The 14,017-nt window shown below is 37.1% G+C and overlaps 1 protein-coding gene across 1 annotated transcript in view; it reads right to left on the bottom strand.

Moving 5' to 3' along the window:
* EHBP1 (EH domain binding protein 1) overlaps window positions 1–14,017 on the bottom strand; it is a 349,810-nt gene that overhangs the window by 183,012 nt on the left and 152,781 nt on the right. The window contains 2 exon segments of the mRNA XM_017891714.1: window positions 4,943–5,146; window positions 11,122–11,366. Of these exon segments, the coding sequence (XP_017747203.1) occupies window positions 4,943–5,146; window positions 11,122–11,366 (449 nt within the window).

Genomic DNA, 14,017 nt, shown 5'->3' with positions numbered 1-14,017 from the left:
AGGTTTCTGCTGCTTTTTTTGTTGTTGTTGTTTAGCTGTGCCCTGTCCCCAGAGGTGGAGTCTACAGATACAGGCAGGTTTCCTTGAGCTGCTGTGAGCTCCACCCAGTTCGAGCTTCCCAGCGGCTTTGTTTACCTACTTAAGCCTCAGCAATGGCGGGCGCCCCTCCCCCAGCCTCGCTGCTGCCTTGCGGTTAGATCGCAGACTGTTGTGCTAGCAATGAGGGAGGCTCCGTGGGCATGGGACCCTCCTGGCCAGGTGTGGGATATAATCTCCTGGTGTGCCCGTTTGCTTAACGTGCAGTATTGGGGTGGGAGTTACCCAATTTTCCAGGTGTGTGTGTCTCAGTTCCCCTGGCTACGAAAAGGGATTCCCTTCCCCCTTGCGCTTTCCAGGTGAGGCGATGCCTCGTCCTGCTTCAGCTCTCGCTGGTCGGGCTGCAGCACCTGAGCAGCACCGATTGTCCGGCACTCCCGAGTGAGATGACCCCAGGACCTCAGTTGAAAATGCAGAAATCACCGGTCTTCTGTGTCACTCGCGCTGGGAGTTGGAGACTGGAGCTGTTCCTATTCGGCCATCTTGCTCCGCCTCCAATTTTTGTATTTTTAATAGAGACAGTGAAATTTCAATTTCACCATTTTGGCCAGGCTGGTCTCAAACTCGTGATCTCAGGTGATCCACCCACCTCAGTCTCCCAAAGTGCTAGGATTACAGGTGTGAGTCACTGCGCCCAGCCAAAAACATGTAGTTTTTGTCTTTAGTTCTGTTTATGTGATGAATCACATTTAATGATTTGCATATTTTGAACCAACCTTACATCCCAGGAATGAAACCTCCTTGATCATGGTGGGTTAGCATTTTGATGTGGTGCTAGGTTTAGTTTTCTAGCATTTTGGTACGAATTTTGCATCCACATTCATCAAAGGATATTGTTCTGAAGTTTTCCTTTTTTGTTGTGTCTTTGCCAGGTTTTGTAAAGGTGATGGTCTCACATAATTAGCTAAGGAGGAGTCCCTCATCTTATTTTTTTGTAAAGTTTCAGTAGGATTGGTTATCAGCTCTTCTTTATACGTCTGGTAGAATTCAGTCATGAATCTGTCTAGTCCAGGGCTTTTTCTTTTTGGTAGGTTTTCTATTACTGATTCAATTTCAGATCTTATTATTGCTCTGTTTAGAGTTTCAATTTCTTCCTGGTTCAGTCTTGGGAGGTTGTGTGTTTCCAGTAATTTAGTCATATCTTGTAGGTTTTCCAGTTTCTGTGCATAGAGGGAGTCATAATAGTCTCCGAATGTTTTTCCTATTTCTGTGGGGTTGGTGGTAATGTCTCCTTTGTGATTTCTGATATTTATTTGAATCTTCTCTTTTTTCTTTATTAGCCTAATGAGCAGTCTGTCAATCTTATTTATTTTTTTCAAAAAACCAACTTTTTGGGTTCATTGATCTTTATGTACTATTTTTCAAGCCTCAATTTCATAGACTTCAGCTCTGATTTTGGTTGTTATCTTCTGCTAGCTTTGTGTTGGTTTGTTCTTGATTCCCTAGTTCCTCTAGGTGTGGTATAAGGTTGTTAATTTGAGATCTTTCTAACTTTTTAATATGGGCACTTGGTGTTACAAGCTTTCCTCTAAATACTGTTTTAGGTGTGTCCCAGAGATTCTGGTTTGTTGTATTTTTGTTTTCATTTGTTTCAAAGAATTTCTTGATTTCTGCCTTATTTGTTTACCCAAAAGTCATTCAGGAGCAGGTTAATTTCCAACATGGTTTTGAGAGATGGTCTTAGTATTGATTTCTGTTTTTATTGTGCTGTTATCTGAAGGTACGGTTAGTATGATTTCAGTTATACCGAATTTGTTGAGAATTGTGTTATGACTGAGCATGTGGTTGATTTTGGAGTATGTGTCACATGCAGATGAAAATAATGTATATTCTGTTGTTGGTCAGAGTGTTCTGTAGATGTCTGTTAGGTCCATTCAGTCAAGTGTCACGTTTAGGTTCTGAGTATCTTTATCAGTTTTCTGCCTGGATGATACTGTCAGTGGGGTGTTGAAGGCTCCAATTATTATTGTGTAGTTATCTAAGTCTCTTTATAGGTCCCTAAGAACGTGTTTTATGAATCTGGGTGCTCCAGTGTTGGGTGTATATTATTTAGAATAGCTAAGTCTTCTTATTGAATTGAACCCCTTACCATTATGTAATGCCCTTCTTTGTGTTTTTTGATCTTTGTTGGCTTAAAGTCTGTTGTGTCTAGCATTAGAAATAGCAACCTGTCCTCTTTTTTGTTTTCTGTTTGCTTGGCAGATATTTCTCTATCCCTTTACTTTCAGCCTATGGGTGTCAATGCATGTGCGATGGGTCTCTTAAAGACAGCATACAGTTGAGTCTTCTTTATCCAACCTACTATTCTGTGCCTTTTAAGTGGGGCACACAATGGCAGATTTGATAATTTACATTCAAAGTTAATACTGTCATATGTGGATTTGATTCTATCATTGTGTTGTTAGCTAATTGTTATATAGATTTGATTGTGTAGATGCTTTATAGTGTCCATGGTTAATATGGTTTGACTCTGTGCTTCCACCCAAATCTTATGTCAAATTGTAATTCCCAGTGTTGGAGGAGAGGCCTGGTGGGATGTGATTGGATTATGAGGCGGATTTCCCCCTTACTGTTCTTATGATACTGAGTGAGTTCTCATGAGATCTGGTTGTTTGAATGTGTGTAGCACTTCCCCCTTTTCTCTCTCTTCCTTCTGCCCCAATCATGTAAGATGTGCTGGCTTCCCCTTTGCTTTCTGCCATGATTTTAAGTGTCCTGAGGCCTCCCTAGCCTTGTCTCCTATATAGCCTGCAGAACTGTGAGTCAATTTAACCTCATTTTAAAATAAATTACCCCGTCTTGGGTAGTTCTTTATAGTAGTGTGAGAACAGACTAATACAATGGTCTATGTATTTAACTGTGTTTTTGTGGTGGCCAATAATTATCTTTGGTTTCTATGTTTAGCACTCCCTTAAGGACCTCCTGTAAGGCAGGTCTGTGGTAACAAATTCCCTTAGCATTTGCTTTTCTGAAAAGAAATTTATTTATTCTTATCGTATGAAGTTTAGTTTGGCTGGATATGAAAATTCTTGGTTGGGATTTCTTTTCTTTATGAATGTTGAATATAGGCTCCCAACCTCTTCTGGCTTGTAGGGTTTCTGTTGAAAGGTCTGTGGTTAGCCTGGTGGAGTTCCTGTTATAGGTGACCTGCCCTTTCTCTCTAACTGCCTTTAATATTTTTTTCTTTCACTTGGATCTGGGAGAATCTGATGACCACATGACTTAGGGATGGTCATCTTATATAGAATCTCACAGGGGTTCTCTGAATTTCCTCCATGTGAACGTTGACCTCTCTAGCAAGGATGGGGAAATTTTCATGGACAATATCTTTGAATATGTTTTCCAAGTTGCTTGCTCTCTCTCCCTCTGTTTCAGGGATACCAATGAGTAGTTGGTTTGGTTTCTTTATGTAATCTCATATTTCTTAGGGGTTTTGTTAGTTCATTCTTTTTTTTTTTTTTTTTTTTGTCTGACTGAGCTGTTTAGAAGAATTGGTCTCCAAGCTCTGAGAGTCTTTCCTCAGCTTGGTCTATTCTGCTGTTAATACTTCCGATTGTATTATGAAATCCTTGTAGTGAGTTTTTCAGCTCTATCAGATAAATTTAGTTCTTTCCTAAAATGACTATTTCATTTTTCAGCTCTTATATCATTTTATTGGATTCCTTGGATTACATTTCAACTTTCTCCTGAATCTTGATGATCTCTATGGCTATCCAGATTCTGAATTCTGTGTGTGTCATTTTAGCCATTTCAGTCTGGTGAAGAATCATTGCTAGGGAGCCAGTGTGATTGTTTTGAGGTAAGAAGACACTAGGTTTTTGAGTTGCCAGAGTTCTTGCACTGGCTCTTTCTCATCTATGTCGGCTGATGTTCCTTTAATCTTCGAAGCTGCTGTCCTTTGGATGCAATTTTTTACTTTTACATTATTTGATGTCATTGAAGGTTTGACTATGGTATACGATGTGTTCAAATGACTGGCTTTGTTTCTGGATAATTTCAAGGGGCCAAGGCGCTCTCAGCATTCGTGGGCTGCATGCTTTAACTCTGAGGGCCTGGTACCAGACCCACAGCTTTGTTATCTGGGACCTCAAGGTTAAGCACCTGTGCTCAAGGGGCTGAGATATTCCCAGTCTGCTGGCAAGATCACTCTGATGTGGGGTGCTGGCAAAAGCATTTCATCAGTGTGGTAGCAGTGGGGTTCATGCCCATGGGCAGTGGGGACTGTGCATGTGCACTTGCACCAGTGGCGGCAATGAGGTGTGGTACACATACACCAGCAGGGATAGGGCAGCAGTGCCTACATGCTGGTGGGGACAGGGTGGCAGGGTCTGTGTGCATATGCTTACACCAGCAATGGCGGGGTGGCAGGGTGCACATATGTGTCCACTGGAGGGGGAATGGTAGGGTCAGGGTGGTAGTCACAAGGTCCGTGCACAAGCCCATCAGTGACAACAGGGTGGTGAGGTCTGTGTGCAAATGCATGCCATCAAAGTGCTGTGGAGGAGGCGGTGGGTGGGTATGCATCAGCAGGGACCTGTCTGCTGAAGCTCCCCGATAGTTAGAGTATCCTTTCTTTAAAGCACCAGTCTTACAATTATAAGACCTTTCTTCCTCTCATTTCAAAACAGCATTTTAAAAACAATCTTAACCCAAACCATCCAATCCATACTGTACTGTAAACTTACGGGCTCACAAACATAAATGCAGTGTTGCAGTAAAATCGATTTTCTTGGATATTATTTTTAAATCATCAAAATAGCCAAAATGTCTTTTCTTAATTTAAATTAAATGGCTTGGGAGAAAAGAGCAAGTATTAATACATGTTTTACTATGAATAAAATCCTACCTTAGGAGAAGTAGAGAGATCTTTTCCTGCAGAAACTGTGTTTTCATTTACTCCTCCTGTTTTTGGTGAGAGGACTGGTGGAGCCGGGGCCTTTCTTTTCACTCGCCTTTCAGTTTCCAGTTCTTGAATAGGATTTACCAAATTATTTGGAGAAGGAGTTGATTTAGGTTCATAAAAGTGAAAGTAAGAATTATTGTTAGATGTCTCTCAAAAATTAGTTCATTTACAAGTAAAATAAATAAAACGTGCACTGAAAACTAAATTTTCTTTTTATCTAATTAAAACCCAAAACCAGTGATTAACCAAAATTAGAGAAAATAATGGGACTGTTAATCTTGTTATGGTCCAATTTCTATCCAGATTTTTTTAAATTTTGGGGTTTTACAAAAGCACTAACATTAAACTAAATTATTTCAAAAATTTATATTTAATACAAGGTCACATTCAGCTCAAACTACTATATATAGAAACTTAGAAAACGTTAAATATTAAAATAATAAATCCTGTATATTTTCTATACCCAAGGAAAAGGAAGATGTAAAAATCTTGATTTGATTTCTTTTTTACGCCCGAGCTCTGTTACATTTTCTTGTATTTCATCTTTTCTTCTATGTTAAATTCTCCCCTCATTATGGAACATGTTTTAGTGGTTCATTCAGCAAGGTTCTGCTTATAGTAAATTCTCCTAGGCTTTGAAAATGTCTTTATTTCAGCCTTACATTTAAGCGATAGTTTAGCTGGGTAGAGAATTCTAGTCGTCAGTTATTCTATCTCAGGGTTTTGAAGATATTAATCCGCTGTCAGCCTAACATCGCTCCTTTGTAAGTCATCTTTTCTATGTAGTTGTTAAGATCTCTTTATTTCTGGTTTGAGCAATTTTGACACCTATGACATGTCTAGGTGTGGATTTCTTTTGATTTATTCTGTTTCAGACTCTTTGTATTTCCTGAGTCTGAAGAGTCATGTGTTTTATTGGTTCTGAAAAATTATCTGCCTTTATCTCTTTGATAGCCACTTCTGTATTTTCTCTATTCTCTTTGAAATATCTTATATCTATGTTGAACAACTACTTGTCAGGTTTTCTAGCCTTTCCATTTTTATAAATCTTTATTCTTCTTCTGCTATATTCTAGATAACTCTCTCACATCTCTGATCCAGTTCATTTTTTCTTCATGTCTAATATTCAATTCTCCAGGAATTTTTAATTTTAATAAGTGTATTTCTTCATATATCTGTGTGTATGGTACCTCAGTTACAAAGATTTGAGGTACTAATCATTTAAACATACTTATTTTATAGTCTCTATCTGACAAATCTAATATTTGAAGTTCTTGCATGTATAATCCTACTATTTCTTTTGTCTTCTGACTCTTCCTCTTAGTAAACTGTTTCCTTGTGTGTTTTGTAATTCTATATTGTGAGTTCAGAGTTTCATCTGAGGAATTCCTGTGTAGTCTAAGCTAAGAGTGCCTCTCTTCAGAGTGTTTAACACTTGCATTTGCCAAGTACTTTAGGACTAAGAAAATTAATATCTCCACACACTTGTAATTCACCTCTGAGACAACAGTGTGCTGGCACCACTACTGGTTAGGCACTAAATCAGAATAAGGACAAGAAGCCTCTGCTTACGAAAGTTTTGAATGGTCCTTTTCCCTTCTAGATCAGAGATCCCTAACTTAAATTCAATTCCTTACTTTTCAAGAAGGAACAGGAAATGTTTCCATTTAGGTAAAATGTCCAAAATAGTCAAATTCACAGAAACAAAAAGTAGATTAGTGGTAGCCAGAGAATGAAGGAAGTGGGGAATTGGGACTAAATGCTAATAGGTATGAGGTTTCTTTTTGTGGTCATGAAAACATCCTGGTATTAGATAGTGGTAATGGTATAACAATATAGTGAACATACTAAAATTCACTGACATGTACATTTTAAACTGTATACTTTCATGTTATGTGAAGCACATATCAATTTTTTTAAGTGCTATAAAAAATGAACAGGAATAGTGGCTGCACAGAGATAGCACTGTGCAAACACTTATCCCTTTCTCTACAATGACAAGTTACATACTTGCTGATTAATATATTTTAAATATAAATAAATGTAAGCAAAGAAAAAATATTTACAGAATTGGGACTATTTTTACATTCTGTTGATCACCTATGATTTGAACAATCTATTTCAGAACTTTATGCATCACTCTAAGAGACAATTATTTTTATCTCGGTATTGTATATTTGAGTAATAAATTAGTTATATCATTAACTCATTGTAAGTTGAAAATTCACTGGTTATATTAAGGAGAAAATTGGACAGAATAATTTTAAATGACATTATTTATTGTTTAGAAAACAATTCATCAAGAAAATGAATTATAGAGAGAAAACCAAAGTTGGTTCAGGATTAATTTAAACATACTGGAAAAATAATACAAAATGAAGCTAGGGAATAGTCTCTTCCTCTCACCTTGATATCTACGTTTCTTTGGAAAAACAAATTCTAAGTTATTAAAATGGGCATGTAGCTTCCCTGAATAAAATTCAATGAAGGTTTCATTGGGAAACTGACACAAAACCATACCAGAAATGACTGCATGCTAGGCCTCAAAAGTCACTTCATAAAAGTTCTGAAAAAATAATATTGGTTTATTGGTTTTCATTTTTACTATATAAACTAGAAGAGTTGAATTATCCCCCAAAATATAAGTAACTGAGAAACCCATGCAGTTGTTAAGTGTAAAGGACGCGTCCTGAAAGGCAAGGAAAGATGAATACTTTCTCTTTGTGCTTATGGATATGCTGGGACACTAAAGGTAATTCCACACATCAAAGGATTCCGTACTATTTATTTGTGATAGTTTAATGTCATAGAGTATACAGGAAGAATTTGGTAACAGAAGATGAGTCATATAGGTTTTTTGCTTGATGAAAGGTCATAAGTTTATTATTGAAGTAAGAACGAATTCTGGAAGATTTCTGCTACTGACATTGAACCTATAAATTTTTGCAGAGAAAAGATGATAAATACCAAACAAGTAATTAATACAAACAGAGTTCTTTCTGGACTTGCACATTAGCTTATGTGCAATCTTAAGAACTTGTGTGTATATTTCTACAAAATAAAGAAGCTAGAGTATTTACAGACTCCCTCTGGTAACCCCAGATGATTGAGCAAGTTAGAACGCTCTTTATTCATGAGAAACTTGTAAAGACTGTGACTTTCATGTGGAAAAAGAATGGCCAAAAGGAAACACCCAGTGATTTTGATTTTAGTTTTATTAAGGCATTTAAAAGTTTAAGCAAACATTAGATGTCTCTTTAATTTGTTAATAAGAGAGCAGGTGTGAGTGTGTTGTGTAATACTCATGTATTTTGGAATACCTGAATGCCTGTACTTAAAGTTTGCATTTACATTCAAATATTCTAGGTGTGTGGCTATTACTCAGCACCTACACCACCCATGAGAAATTTTATTTCAATCACGTTAGCTATTTCAAAGAAAACAAATATAATAACTTTACCAAGTGTTGGGCCAACTTTTCAACCCCCCATATAGTTATTAATTAGTAATAAGATGTCAACCTGGGTTTGGGTTTAGAATCAGATGATTATTATGGTATAATTCTGAGACTTTTAGAGATTAGAACTTTTTTAGGTTTTATCAAAACCCAGCCATACCCAGGAAGCATGTAGCACATGTTATAAAATGTGGAAAAGATGAGAAACACAACTCCAGAGCAATAGAAAACAAATCAATTTTCTCACTCTTTCAAATAAAAGTCTCAAAATCTTTTTTTCTTTTTTTTTTTTTGAGATGGAGTCTTGCTCTGTAGTCCCAGGCTGGAGTGCGGTGGCATGGTCTGGGCTCACTGCAACCTCTGCCTCCCAGATTCAAGGGATTCTCCCACCTCAGCCTCCTGAGTAGCTGGGATTACAAACACCTGCCACTACGCCTGGCTAATTTTGTATTTTCAGTAGAGAGGGGGTCTAATCATGTTGGTCAGGCTGGTCTCGATCTCCTGACCTCAGGTGATCCACCTGTCTTGGCCTCCCAAAGTGTTGGGATTACAGGTGTGAGTCACCACACCCGTCTAGTCTCAAAATATTTGAAGTTAGTTATTACAGTTCCCTTAAATCATCTCTTTTTAAAATCAAACGGTCCCTGTACTCTCAATCATTGTTTATTTGATGTGGTTTCTGAACACTTCAATGACTTTTTCTCTACTTTGTTAACATTCTGAATCACCAATGCCCCTTATAAAATACAACAACTAGTAGACAAATAGTGCTCAAAATAAGAGCTAACCAATGCACAGTAGAGAGATCACATCTCTTCCTTTGCACAAAGCAATTACCCCAAACTTTCATGACTCAAAGGAGCCTTATTATTATTCCCCTCTCAACCCACATATACAGTATTTAGAAATATTTTCCTTTCAAGCTGCATTTTAAAGAAATAACTATTTTCCCAAGTTCTAAATAATGTTAATACACAAAAGCTTATGTATTTCCAAGGAAAGCAAAGGCTCATATAGTCTCACAAGTGATCACATAATTATTAATATTTATCATATAATTATATTACTTATTATTAANATTATTAATATTTATCATATAATTATATTACTTATTATTAAATATTTTAAAGATCTCTTCAGTCACACACCAATTATTTACATCAAATAGACCTAAAGGCCCAAGAATTCCAAGCTGGAAATCACTCATGTGATATAATATTTCTGTTATTAAAGTTTAAGATTGCTGTTCTTTTTAAAACAGCTTTATTTAGGTATAAACGATAAACAATAAACGGCTTACACTTGAAAATAAAATTTAATCAGTATTTTTTATGCATGCATGCAAGTGTGAAACCATCAGCACAAATCAAGATAACAAACATTTCCAGTCCCTCCAAAAGTCTCCTGGGAGCCCCTTTTTAATCTCTTCCTCGCTCCAGTTCTGATTGTAAACAACTACTGATCTGCTTTTTCTCACTATAGATTGTTTGCATGTTCTAGAGTTTAAAATAAATGGTATCACACAGTATACTATTTTCTGGTCTGTCATCTTTCACTCAGCGTAATGATCTTGCAATTTACCAACAGTTTGTTCCTCTTTATTACTGAGTAGTACTGCATTGTATGGATATGCCACAATTTGTTTATCCATTTGCCTGTTGACAGATATTTGAATTGTTCCCATTTTGTTATTATAATCAATAAAGATGTTAAAATATTTACGTAGAAGTCTTTGTGGACATACAAATTCTAGTCACCTCAGTACTCCCAAGTCTAAACTCTGTCTCCTTAATTCAGGGTGATTACTGGGATCTGTCCGCGTTTTTTTCTCTCTGAACTGCATTTAGAAACTCTCTCCCACAAATCATGTTACATAATTCCAGGGCTCATCTTCTTTGTTTCTGTTCTCTCAGGGATCATTATCCTGTGCTGCTTGTGTGCAATGTCTGAATCTTATTGTTTCATATAATCTTACTCCAGTTTTCAGTTGTTTAAAATGCTAAATCCAGTCTGTGTTATCCCATCATGGCTGGAAGTGGAGGTTTTGCTGCTGCTTTTAAAACACACTTAGGGTCATGGTCTGTAGCCATATGAGCTGTGAACTGTATAACTCCAGATTACAATATGAACACATCCCCTTTGTATCCCCACTCCAGATTTGGGCAAATGGCAGCCCTAATTACACAGTCTATTCATACTGAGCTTGTGATAATCCCTAATTTAGAAATATTATTATTTCATTGTTTGATATCTATACAAGTCTTCTTATCAAATCAATACCACAAATGATTATTTTGTTCTCCTCCCCAACAGACCTGTAACACAACTGAAGTTTAATGTCTACAGAGTTTGATGGAAAAAAAAAACAAACAAACAAACCTAAATACCGTTTATAATAGTTTCTGTGAGAAGACACAATTGGAATTCCAACCAGAGATTCTAGGAATATATCTTCCTCACTAGTTAGTTTAGGGCATACACACATCTACCTGGAAGAGGGTGGGAGAATAAGGTTTAAGACTATAAACATTCAGATAGTGGATGAGTTAGATACTGACTTATAAAGTGTACATTAATGATTTGTACCCATCTAAAGGTACATTACAAAAGAATCTCTTTAGTTAACATAGAGACTAACTTGTGATGATAGCAAAATGAAATGTACTTACTCATCCAACTCTTCTTCTTCAGTTTTAGAACTATCAGCATAGAGGTACTTGCTCATGTCCACAGGTCTTACATTTTTTCTTTTTGTAGACTGGGGAGGAGAATCCTTTATGGTCACAAATGCTTCTGGCTCATCGAATGGGTTCAAATACTGTGGAGTCTGCACCTCTTTAAAGGCATTATAGCTGTTATTATAAAAAGAGTCTTCTGTTCTTCTAGGTGAAGCTGTTTCAGTGATCGGTTCTATGAAATAAAAGCAGATGAATTAAATCACATTAATACCATACGATATTTTCTAATATTGTTTAGTGTTCTCAAAAATATGACTATTAAATTAATAAGCTCTATGGGGCTGAGAAAGTGCAAAGCAATAATAAAACAATAATATACTTTAGAGGAGTTAAGTATTCTTAATGTTCAGAAGATGTGATATCTAAAACCTCTGTCAATTTCTCCAGGAATGGTACTCCCAAAATGGCATTTTGGATCTTTACTGTTTCTTGAGATCCTCTGCAGTATCTAATAGTATTAACATTATGATATGCCAATTTTAAAAATGTTTTCTTAGATGTGCAAAATTATATTCTTTTATTATAGTCTACCAGCTTGCCATTACAAACTGATACATAACAAATTTCTGTTTTTAAAAGAACATGAAATGGGCTGGTTGTGGTGGCGTGCACCTGTAGTCCCAGTTCCTAGGGAGGTTGCAGTGGAAGGATGGCTGGAACCCAAGAGTTCAAGGCTGCAGTGAGCCATGATTGTACCACTGCACTCCAGCCTGGATGACGGAGCATGACCTCAATTCAAAAATAAAATTTAACGCTGGGCACAGTGGCTTGCACCTGTAATCCCAACACTTTGGGAGGCCAAGGTGGATAGATCACTTGAGGTCAAGGAGTTCGAGACCAGCCTGGCCAACATGGTGAAACCCTGTCTCTACTTAATATACAAAAACTAGCCCAGTGGGGTGGCGGGTGCCTGCAATCCCAGCTACTGAGGAGGCTGAGGCAGGAGAATCGCTTGAATCCAGGAGTCAGAGATTGCAGTAAGCTGAGATTGCACCACTGAACTCCAGCCTGGGAAACAGAGCGAGACTCTGTCTCAAAAAAACCCAGAAAACTAAAATAAATAAAATAAAATAAAATAAAAAGAACAGGAAGCTGACTCATTTCTGAAATGTTCTTTGGTATTTACATAAGCACAGACCACTCAGGGATCTGATAATTCATTCTGTCCTGTGTTGTAAATATACTCACACGCCACTGAAATTGTTTTCTCAAAGTTTTCAAAGAACAGGTTTCTGTATGCTACAAGACCTTAACTCTTTAGAGTTTTTAATGAGAATATTTTTTCAATATAACTTAAATCCAATCAATAATAACATAAGAATCTTCAGGTTGAAAGCACTATAATAATACTGGTAAGCTGATAGAGATACCAAGTTTTTCTAGCTTTTATTATTTCAAATTTTAATTTGAAAATGATGGTACTTTTATTTTTATTTTTTGAGACACAGTTTCACTCTGTTGCCCAGGCTGTAGAGCAGTGGCACGGTCTTGAACTTCTGATATCAAGTGATCCACCTGCCTTGGCCTCCCAAACTGCTGGGATTACAGGTGTGAGAAACCACATCTGGACAACAATGGTACTTTTATTTTATTTATTTATTTTTGAGATGGAGTCTCACTCTGTTGCCCAGGCTGGAGTGCAGTGGTGCGATCTCGGCTCACTACAACCTCCGCCTCCCCAGTTCAAGCGATTCTCCCACCTCAGCCTCATGAGTAGCTGGGATTACAGGCATGTGCCACCATGCCTGGTTAATTTTTGTATTTTTAGTAGAGACAGGGTTTCACCATGTTGGTCAGGCTGGTCTTGGATTCCTGACCTCAAGTGATCCACCTGCCTCAGTCTCCCAAAGTGCTGGGATTACAGGCGTGAACCACTGTGCCCGGCCTCAGTGGTACTTTTAAAATAAAACTCTGACTCAAAATACAAAACCACTATAATAGTAGCAGTACTTAGCATGAGGCTTTTTCTTTTATGTTTGTTAGCATTTTAAAACAAAACAAGAATTTGTAATAAAACTGTCTAAGATTTGCTGATAAAATATTTTATCAAATTGTAGAAAATTTCAGCAAGCCAAAAGTCATAGTGTTTTAGAAGTAATTTTAATTATACTATGCAATGCTAAAGTATTCTATGAGAGGAAGGCAGGAAATTGGTTATTGAAATTCTCAAGAAAAATTAATTGTTTCCTAAGTGACATTTCAAACAACTTAATCTGACTATTATAAAAATTTTATGACTGACATTTATTTATTTATTTATTTATTTTATTTATTTTTGAGATAGAGTTTCACTCTTGTTGCCCAGGCTGGAGTGCAATGGCGCGATCTCAGCTCACTGCAACCTCTGTCTCCCGGGATCAAGATATTCTCCTGCCTCAGCCTCCCGAGTAGCTGTGATTACAGGTACACGCCACCATGCCTGGCTAATTTCTTGTATTTTTAGTAGAGATGGGGTTTCACCGTTAGCCAGGCTGGTCTTGAACTCCTGACCTCAGGTGATCTGCCTACCTTAGCCTCCCAAAGGCCTGGGATTACAGGTGTGAGCCACCACACCTGGCCAATGACTTTCATATTTTAAAATCAAACTACGTATACTCTAGATGTTAGCCCAGAAAATTTGTCTTTATGTTGAAAAGAACGTAAAATGAGCTGAAATTCTGAGCTGAAATTCTGTACACCATGGTGAAGCAAGTAAAAAGTGTGAAAGAGAAGTCATAAAAAGTCATAGTAAAGCAATACTTGAAATGAATTTAAACATAGCCTACATTAAAGAAGAGACTCAGCAATAGCATCTTTTGTAATACCATGATAATATTCAAACTT

This window comes from Rhinopithecus bieti, unplaced genomic scaffold (assembly GCF_001698545.2).
Source record: "Rhinopithecus bieti isolate Rb0 unplaced genomic scaffold, ASM169854v2 scaffold_21419, whole genome shotgun sequence".
In the NCBI taxonomy this organism is placed as follows: domain Eukaryota; kingdom Metazoa; phylum Chordata; class Mammalia; order Primates; family Cercopithecidae; genus Rhinopithecus; species Rhinopithecus bieti.
This window is presented reverse-complemented; position numbering and strand designations above follow the sequence as displayed.